This window comes from Mauremys mutica, chromosome 13, assembly GCF_020497125.1.
Source record: "Mauremys mutica isolate MM-2020 ecotype Southern chromosome 13, ASM2049712v1, whole genome shotgun sequence".
In the NCBI taxonomy this organism is placed as follows: domain Eukaryota; kingdom Metazoa; phylum Chordata; order Testudines; family Geoemydidae; genus Mauremys; species Mauremys mutica.
The window spans coordinates 38,597,712-38,607,733 of NC_059084.1; the positions used below are offsets into that span (position 1 = coordinate 38,597,712).

General features: G+C 42.8%; 1 protein-coding gene across 1 annotated transcript; it reads left to right on the forward strand.

Annotated features, from left to right (window-relative positions):
* The first annotated feature begins 2,371 nt into the window (after positions 1-2,371).
* Positions 2,372-3,313, forward strand: LOC123348371 (olfactory receptor 1020-like). Its single transcript, XM_044985890.1, has one exon. The coding sequence runs from the start codon at positions 2,372-2,374 to the stop codon at positions 3,311-3,313; it is 942 nt and encodes a 313-aa protein (XP_044841825.1).
* Positions 3,314-10,022: the final 6,709 nt, after the last annotated feature.

The following is a 10,022-nucleotide window of genomic DNA, read 5'->3' on the forward strand; positions in this document are numbered from 1 at the left end:
TACCATGCCAATCAGGAGAGGCACCTAGGGAAATTCATGTTCTCCTCTCAATGATGTACAATGACGCAGAAGAGACATTCACTTTGTGGGAATAGACAAATGACAAAAAAGCACCAAGCGAGGCAGTAAATCCAGTGCACTTTGCCGAGAACAACCAGCGCTATTTATTGAAAGCTAAGACATGCCTGGAGAAGGCAAAGAGAAGGACCCACCTCCTGATCCCTGAACATCTCATGAAGAGGGCATATCAGAGACTCAAACTTGCCATATATTCACCTCAGAGGTAAACTAATATTTTATATCAGATTTAGAGACATCAGAAGGCATCACAAGACATGTTATCCCCTATGCCCGATGCATGGTTATTTTGCCCTCAGGCTGGTGCCTAGTCTGATGACAGAGGTACAGCAATTGTTATGTGCTTTTTAAGACCCTACCCTTAGCAGGGAGTGGCAGATATATGTAGGACACTCTGGGCTTCTTCTGAATCTGTGCCAGCTACATTGGAGGTGGCAGGAGTTCTTGCTGAGGCAGGGGGGTGTCTATCCAATCATTACCATTCAAACCCATACCTGGGCTTGAATTTGAAACCATGATATACCATCAGGAATAGGAAATAATCCTGAGTGTTAGAGCCTGGGTCAAATCTCATGGTAGCTGATGAACTCTATAATGTTAATAACCAGTTGTGACATGGAAAGTGGGTTTAGATTAATTTCTGAGTGTATGCAGAAAGCTGGCCATGGTCTAACTCTAGCATAATAAGAGAGCTGGTGGGTCTGTGGTTCAGGATGCACAAAATGTGGGTTCTAATCTTGAGTCTCTACTGACCTGCTCTGTGACCTTGCACAAGCTGTTCTCCTTTACCTGTCTTCTTTACAATTTCTGTAGGCAGAATCATGATATCCTCCCTCATGTTAAATAGCTTCATGACCAGGGCCACTGCGGCCAGTCTTGCTTTGTGAGTGCAATGGTGTGATAGGGCTGCTTGGGATGGTGGGGCACAGGTCTCAGCAGCCCTGGAGCTCACTTCTGGTTGATGTCTTATGTTACTAAAAGCTCATGCTTCAGGGTTTTACCCAGCCAGCTGCAGGGCTCAGGAAGGGTATCCCTCCCCCATATCCTGTCCAATGTGTTCTGATTTTATTTTTTAATCTCCTTCCTCTGAAGCACTGGGATGGTCATGGCTAGAGATGGGACACTGGATGGGGAGGGCTGGGCCTTGGAGGTGGCTGCTTGGTTTCTTGCTCACATGCTCCGGGTCTGGATGGAATTTTTCCTCTAGGTATTTCACCTTCCTCTGCAGCATGTGGGTGTGGGTCACTTGTCAGGATTATGTGGGTGTATCTCACTTAATATTTCTCTGCCATTGTGGGGGCCTCAGGCACTGTCTCCTGTGGGCAATGATACTTTGGTCCCATTTCGGTTTTTGGGTTTATGTGTGGGGGTGCTGGGTGGTGTTGATGGCCTGTGCTACACAGGAGGTGAGACTCTGGTGCCCCCTTCTGGCCTTAAATGCTTTGGCTCTATGTGATGTTAAATGCACAGCATGACACGGTCCCAATCTCCTTAGAACACTTCATAAAGTGGGTCAGTACAATTATCTTCATTTTACACAGGTGATAATTGAGGGACTGAGAGCAGGATTGATTGCTCAGTATCACACAGAGTCAAGAATTAACTTCAACTCTCCTGACTCCCACAATGGTGCATTGTCATTGGGATGTAACACAACCCTAAATGTGGATAAGATCTGTATAGAGTGTGTGAACAACTGATTTTTTTGGTTTGCTGGCCAACCAGAAAAGTCAAAACAAAAAATATTTTGGGTCACACAAAATGTTTTGCTTGACCCGCCATGATACCTTGTGTTTTATTTTTGAGTTTTTTGGGTATTTTTTACCTTTTAAGAATAACATTGAAATGCAATTTAAAACAAAAAGTCTTTCTGAATAGAAAAATTCAGGTTTTCTTTCAAAAATGTGAGAACAAAACATTTCAGTATTTTGGGATTTTCTGTCTGTTTTTGACTGAAACGATTTGGTGAATTTGATACGAATTTACAAAATATTTCAATTGACCCAGATGCTCATTTTTCAGTGAAAAATGTCCCTAGATTTAGAGATGTCTGACCTCAATGATAAGGTTTGTGGTTGCAGTAATTGACAGACCTTTTCAGGGTACTGCAAGGAGGAGGTTGGATGACTCCAACAGAGACAGCAGGCCTTCCTATGTTATCCAGGAAAGGTGTCTTGACTCAACATTTAGGCTGGTGGATATGTAAATATTAATGGAATTTAAGTGCCATTCTACTAGAAGACAAGTGTATCAGTCTGATATCATATTTGTTCAATTCCCTCTAGTTAAACCCATGGTGAACACAGATCAGGGAAACCAAACGTCCATCACAGAATTCATCCTCCTGGGATTCGGGAATCTTCCTGAACTGCAAACCCACCTTTTCCTGCTATTTCTAGTGATCTACATTGTGACCATGGCTGGGAACATCCTCATCATTATGCTAGTTGTCACTGATCAACACCTTCACTCCCCGATGTACTTTTTCCTGGCAACCTTGTCCTTCTTGGAGACCTGTTACAGCTCCACCATTCTGCCCAGGATGCTGGCCAGTATCCTGACCGGGGACAGAACCATTTCTCTCTGTGGTTGCATTGTACAGTTTTATTTCTTTGCTTCTCTGGTGGGTTCAGAGTGTTGTCTCTTGTCGATGATGTCTTATGATCGGTATTTAGCAATATGCAAACCGTTGCATTATGCAGGCCATATGAGTGGAAGGTTCTGCTTCTACCTAGTGGCAGGGTCTTGGATTAATGGCTTTGTAGCAATTGCTATAATCATATCCTTAATGTCACAATTAAAATTCTGCGGCCCCAGTGAAATTGACCATTTCTTTTGTGACTTCACCCCAGTGATAAAACTCTCCTGTAGTGACAGCCACTTGATGGAACTTGTGACATTCATATTCTCATCCTTATTTACTCTGCCCCCATTTGTATTAACCCTGGCATCCTATACTTGCATCATCATCACCATTCTGAGAATCCCTTCCAGCACTGGGAGACAAAAAGCTTTTTCCACCTGCTCCTCTCACCTCATGGTGGTTACAATTTTCTATGGGACCTTGATCATTGTGTACCTGTTACCAAGAACCAATACCATGAGAGCCCTGAACAAATTGTTCTCTGTCTTCTATACTGTCCTAACTCCTATGGCCAATCCCTTCATATACAGCCTGAGAAACAAAGAGGTCAAGGGGGCCCTGAGAAGAGCTATCAGGAAAATGCTTGTATGACAGAGGGCAACCACCTGCAGTTTCCTGGATAAACTTTATTGAATTAAGAGTAACTCCATTGTATAAAAATGCAATCGTTTATGTGTTGTTGTGGGATTGTATGTGACTTCTCTAGGAGACTTGGCTCATGTAAATCTTGGGAAATCTTAGGAATTTCAAACAGTGTGAACTTTTAAAATTAAGCCATTTTCCCTATGCAAAAGGAAGTTGCTTGAAGATTCGCCTGGTAAGGGGACCTGTTGTCTGGCTGATTACCTATTCACAGTCTCTTCAAAGCACTGGATAAAGGACTCACAGATCCATGGGGGTTCTTGTTCTGAGCAAAAGGTGTTAGGAACCTGAAACCAAAGGAAAACCTGATTGGATTTGGAATGACTAATCACCTCCCAGAACCCTCGATGTAGGTAGGCTGGACTCTGATAAGCTGGTTAGCATGTGTGTAGGTTCTTTTATTGGTTTAATGTGTTTTCTGCAATGCTTTCACCTTAAAAACAAATGAGCTTGCTTCTAAAGATCTGTGTGATAAGTTAACTGTGGTAATTTCACTATGCCCCATCTCAGAAGAGAAAGCAAAACAGGCCTGCATAGGCAGACAGTTTTGTGCTGGGGATATCACAGTGTAGGCACGCAGCCAGGTGTGACACTTTGCACCCCATATTCACCATAGTGATATGATTATGAAATAATTATGATGCATCTTGTAAAAATATGTCATGTGAGGTGTCAATGGAAAGGTTATGGATTGCTGAATATGATTATCCTATTTGTAGGTGTGTATCATATTTGTATCTGAAGTTATGAATATTGACTCTGTACCTGTATTTCAAATGTTCTTGCTCCTATGGTAACACCCACAAGGTACCTTACATCCAGTGTAGTTAGCACATTGTGAATGGCCTATTCAAGCTGAATGGCCCATCAACAAAAGCAATTGGCCATGGGAAAATCTTAGCCTCACCTGATAAGCTTTCCTGTGGACACTTCAGCCAAAATATGGGTAATGGCTGCCATGACTCATTGAAGCATGCGAGGGCATGTGACTAAATCATGCAATTTTGGACTCCATTTTGGTGCCTGTACTTTTGCAGAAACTGCGCTGGGGGTTTTGTTTGGGACAATGAAGTTCCCCCCCATGTGCAAGAAGCTATAAAAGGGGGAAGTGACATAATCACAGTGCCTCACTCCCCCTAAAACACAACACCTGGAAATACCTAAGGAACAAAGACTGAACGGGGGAAGGAGATCCCAGGTGGGAAAGAAGAAAGCTTGGTGGACTATTTTTGATATCTAACAGGGTGAGACATTCCTGATTCAAATCCTGTCTAGTTTATAAGACTTAGATTGTATTTTTGTTTTTTCTTAATTAATCTGCTTTGATCTCTGTGCTCGTTACTTATAATCACTTAAAATCTATCTTTCTATAATTAATAAATTTGGTTTATATTTTTAACCTAAAACAGTGTGTTTTTCTAGAAGTGCTCGGGGAATCTGCTCAGGAACAAAAAATGGTGCATTGTCCTATCCACTTTGAGGGAGGGGTGGACTGGGTAATAAATTTATGCAGAGAAAGGCCTTTGACCTGGCAAGACGGTACAGCTCTGGGGTGCTAGTCTGGGGCTCTGGGGAGAAGTCTTCATGTAACTGCAGCTGCGTAAGGTTTGTGTGAGTGCAGGACCAGGGGCGGTCTGTATCTTGTCACAGCAGCACAGTGTAAGAGAGAGTCCAGGCTGGTGAGACAGAAGGCTCAGTGGCACCCCAGTTCCAGGTTGCACCCTGGTGTCCCGTCACAGCAGGAAATACCCTGGTCAGGAAGGAGAGAGAGAGATGGGTGTCTACCCAAAAGGGGCAATGGATGGGGAACTGGGAGACCTTGCTGGACCTTAGAGGGGGAATGTAGGTGCAGTTGTTCCTTTCCCAAAAGAATTCAGAGATTGCAAGATAATGGTGTGCAGGGCAAAATGAAATGGAGCACACCTTGCATAATCATTAGGGAAGGTCCTAGAAATCTTCTCCCATATTAGTCCTTTCTCATGGAGCCATTCTGATTAAATCCATGAGACATCATATGTGACTGGGACAGGTCATACCCACCTTTCACTGAAATTAGATGCAGTCTCTCACTCTGAAGTCACTGGGATTTGAACATGCTCAGCATCTCATAGAATTTGGCCTCTCTCTTTCACACTACAATTTCAGACTGTTTCTCTTGATCTGTCTATTTAACTATCTATGTACTTCTGATTGGAGGTGGTGGACTTGCCATTGTATGGAGGTTTTAAAACAAGATGAGACATCCTTCTAAAAGGCATATTTCAATCTATCTTCTGAGGAGACAAATGTATGGATTGTGTATACAGGAGGTTAGATGAGATCAGGGATTCTCAACCTTTCCAGATGACTGTACCCCTTTCAGGAGTCTGATTTGTCTTGAATACCCCCAGTTTTACCTCACTTAAAATCTACTTGCTTACAAAATCAGACATAAAAATACAAAAGTGTCACAATACACTGTTACTGAAAAATTGCTGACTTTCTCATTTATACCATATAATTATAAAATAAATCAATTGGAATAGAAATATTGTACTTACATTTCAGTGTGATACTTGAGCTTGTTTTTCACTTGTGAACCTTGTCTGAATCGCAAGCCCACCCTCCCAGAGATGGAGCATGTAACTTAGCTATGGCATGGGGCCCCAGGCAATTGCCCTACTTGCCACCTCCTAATGCCAGCCCTGCATTTGTGACTCCCCTAAATCCATCCTATGATCATCTTTGGGACTGCAAGCCCCAGGTTGAGAAACACTGATCTAGCTGAGTTGAGAACCCCCTGGAAGACCTCTGAGTACCCCCAGGGGTACAAATACCCTTGGTTGAGAACCACTGGAATAGATTATCATAGATTATCAACCCAATGGAACTTCAGTATGTCTCTCTGTCTATCTAGAGAGAGGGCTTGAAGTGGGATCTTCCACATTCTGGGCTAGGCCACTGGGCTAAAAGTTGGAAGGTAGGCGTCACCTTCTCTAGTAGGCTCCTGAAGAGGCCCCAAACTGGCAGATCTGCTCAAAGTGTGTCTATCTCCTGGTTTGTGGTTCCCACTGGACTTCAGTGTGAGTTAGGCATCCAGGCACCTGCCTGAGGTATCTGTGTACAAGCCCAGAGGCACAAAGTTAGCTGCCTAAGAAGCATTTACAGTGAAAATGTAGGTGCTGGGTGAGTTTCGGCACCTATAAGATTAGGCAGCAGCTGAATGGGGCAGTGGCATTTAAACACTGGATTTAGGTGCCTAAAATGTAAATTAGACACCTAAGTCACTTTGTGAATATGGCCGTTAGGACCAGATTTTAAAGGTATTTAGGCACCTTGTGGGATTACCAAAAGTACCTAGCTCAAGCTCTTTCCACCTATGGAATGCTTTATGGTGATTTGCTGCCTTCTCATGGCATGTCAGATTTCTAGCCAGATTTTTCCAGTCTTTTGTTCCTGTGCCTGGAACATTAGACTGGAAGAGTTTGCAACAAAAACAGTATGCAGCATTCTGGAGTTTTGAGTACATAAGCCATGGCATCTCCACTTTGTCACCATTGGAGATTTCATGCCAGTAATGTGTTGGATGGAAACTTCTATTTTCATTGTCTTTGGGGAACATGAAGTTTTTCACTTGCTGTGGCCCATGCAGTACACGGAAGTCCCTCAGGCTACTGCTCAAGTGGGTCCACAGTCCTGGATCATCTAGACTTAAGGAACTAAACTCAGTTTAGTAAAGAAGCAAGTGTTTCTTGTGCCTCCACCACACTCTTCTCTGATCTACACTTTTCTTCAGGAATGTGCATGGTTACATCCATTTGAGATGGAGATATGGATGCTGCAGTAGCTGCCAGGTCTTCTGACTAACTGGAAGATCAGGCATCTCCTCACCACTCACATCCTCACTGGGGCCGGAAGGCTCACTGTGAACATTTGTGTCTATGTATCTCAGGAGAGATCCTTCCTGCTTAGATAGAAAAGCTTCCTTTGCTTTCTTTCTTTTTCTGAATTCTGCCCCAGGGGGGCGTTTTCTTCTTTCACTCATGACTGCTGTTCTGTGCCAGCTATAGTGGCTCTCAACACTCAGTTGAAGGGGACAAATAAGCAGGCTGGTATCAGGGCCTGAATGAGGGAAGATATCAGTGTCTTAAGGGCCTAACTGGCTCCTACTACTTCAGTTGACTGCCTGTTCTCCTCAAGTGGGTTCAGGGAAGCAGCAGGAAACAGGAAGCTCCCGGAGAAGCTGGTGTTAATCAGTCCAAGCTCCTGGGGGTGCTAGAGAGGTACATAAGAGGCTCCTCCTCCTCTTTCTCCCTGCAGCTCCTGCTGCTTTCTGTTATTCCTTCTCACCTTTCCTCCTGCCTGCCTGTTATGTCTCTTGTGCCCTCCTTCCTCCAGCACTGCACTCCACCTTCTCTGTTCATCTAGAGCAGAGAGAATACAGACGCACCAGCAGCAGACACAATTTTCTACACTCTGGGTCCTAGTGGCACCCCACCACCACCACCACAGTCTGGCACCTACCACCTCAGTTCATCTCATGGTAAGGCCAGCCCTGCCTGGAGTGCTGTGACAATGCCACCAAGGGCCATCAACACTGAATGGATCACTGCTGGTGAAACAAGGTGAATGTAGAGAGACGCACATCTAGGAACACTGACCAGTCATCATTTAGCTCCAGGGGGCTCAGAAGCACATGGTTGGCTCCAATCATAACAGTCTACTGTCCATTCTGAGAGAGGAACCAGACCAGGATTCTATGCTTGTATCTTAAGTTTCCCCCTTAAATGAAACTTGAAATGGCCCCAGTAAAGAAACTCATAGGAATATTTAATAATCCAAACACAAACACACACTTAGTCGGGTATATATGCCCTAGGGCAGAGTAACCCTTGTAATTTTTCATTGGGTGTAGGAGCATAACTCAGAGACATTGAGACCATGGAATGCAGTGTATGGAGCCACCCAGAGGGAAATTAACCCATCTTGGAATTTTGACTTAATCTAGAATGAAGGGGCACAAGTTTGGGGAACAGCTAATGGATACTAATCGACACCACTCACATCTAATGAAAATAGTTTTATAGCTCTGGTTTGACATCACTGAGCTCTAGAAATTAGTCTTATAGATGAGGGCAATAGGAAATGCCATGCTTGTGGCAACCATATTGGCTCCCATCTCTTCGCTTTGTAGGATCAGTAAGACCTCAGCAGTTTGGTGAATGTAGTAGCCTAATGTAAATATGCACCATTTATGTGCACAAGCAACTATAGCATCCTGTCAATAATTCACATGCAAAGATGTTATTGCTTTAGGTCAAGCAGTAGAGACCTACGTTTTTGTTACAGGTGATTCTGGATGTAATATTTTGTAAAGTGTTAGCTAGCTATCTAGCCCGTCCCCCCATACCCATCTATCTTATATGCTTCTGGTTATAAAATTTGCAAATGGCATCAAATTGAAAGGGGTTTCAAGCACTTGGAAGGACAGGTTTAGAATTTGAAACAAACTTTACAAAACTGGAGAATTGGTGTGCAATCAACAAGATGAAATTCAGTAAAGATAAGTGTGAAATACTACACTTTGAAAGTAAAAATCAAATGAACACCACCACTAAAATGGTACTAATTTTCATGGAAGCAGTCCTGCAGCAACTGGAAGTTATAATGGATCCCAAATGGAGTATGAGCCAACAATGTGATGCAGTTGCGGAAAAGATATGATGTTATATGATTAAAATATGACCATGTAGATCACTGTTGCTACCCCTGTTATATATTTGCAACAAATCTTGTAAAAATGTGTCATGTAAGATGTCTATGGAAAACTCATGATTTGCTGAATATGACTATGCTATTTGTATGCATGTATCGTTTTTGTATCTGAAGTTATGAATATTAACTGTGTACCTGTATTTCAAATGTTGGCTCCTGTGGTAACACCAACAAGGTATTTAGCCAGCACATTATGAAGGAACTGTTCAAGTTAAATGACCCATCAAAGAACACTTAACTCAAAATGAAGACACCTATCAACACTTAATGGACTTTGCTGTGAATGTTCTAACTAGAGTATGGGTAATTTCCTCTGCTATGCCTAAGCGAAGCAGGGAGAGACATGTGACTTGTGCGTGTGACTCCAAACCCCATCTTGTTACCTGTAATTTTCCACTGTGTTGTGGGCTTTGTTTGGAACAATGGGTTTCCAATCCCATCCACATGGCAGAAGCTATAAAAGACCCTGGAAACCTCTCCATTTTGCCTCTTTCCGGCTAAACCTCTGAACTATGAATTTATACTAATGGAAACATTCTAACCAAAGGACTGAGGACCTTCCAAATCATTTGGTAGCAACCAGAGACAAGCCAGCAGTTTATTTAATCATTGCTACAAGCCTTATCCAAGAACCTTCCAATTATTGTATGCATTTGATTCCTTTAACCACTTTTAACTCTCACCTTCCTTTCTTTCTTGTTATAAATAAACCTTTAGATATTAGATACTTAAGGATTAGCAACAGTGTGATTATTGGGTAAGATCTGAATTATTTATTGACCTGGGTAAGTGGCTGATCCTTTGGGATCAAAAGAACCCTTTGGTTGATGAAACTGGTTTTAAATAACCACTCATCATTAAGTCTAGTGTTTTTCGTGGTGAGACAAGGACTGGAATGACTAAG

Bases quoted from the DNA above. Each gene is read 5' to 3' on its own strand.
- LOC123348371 (XM_044985890.1), top strand. From the start codon at position 2,372: ATGGTGAACACAGATCAGGGAAACCAAACGTCCATCACAGAATTCATC.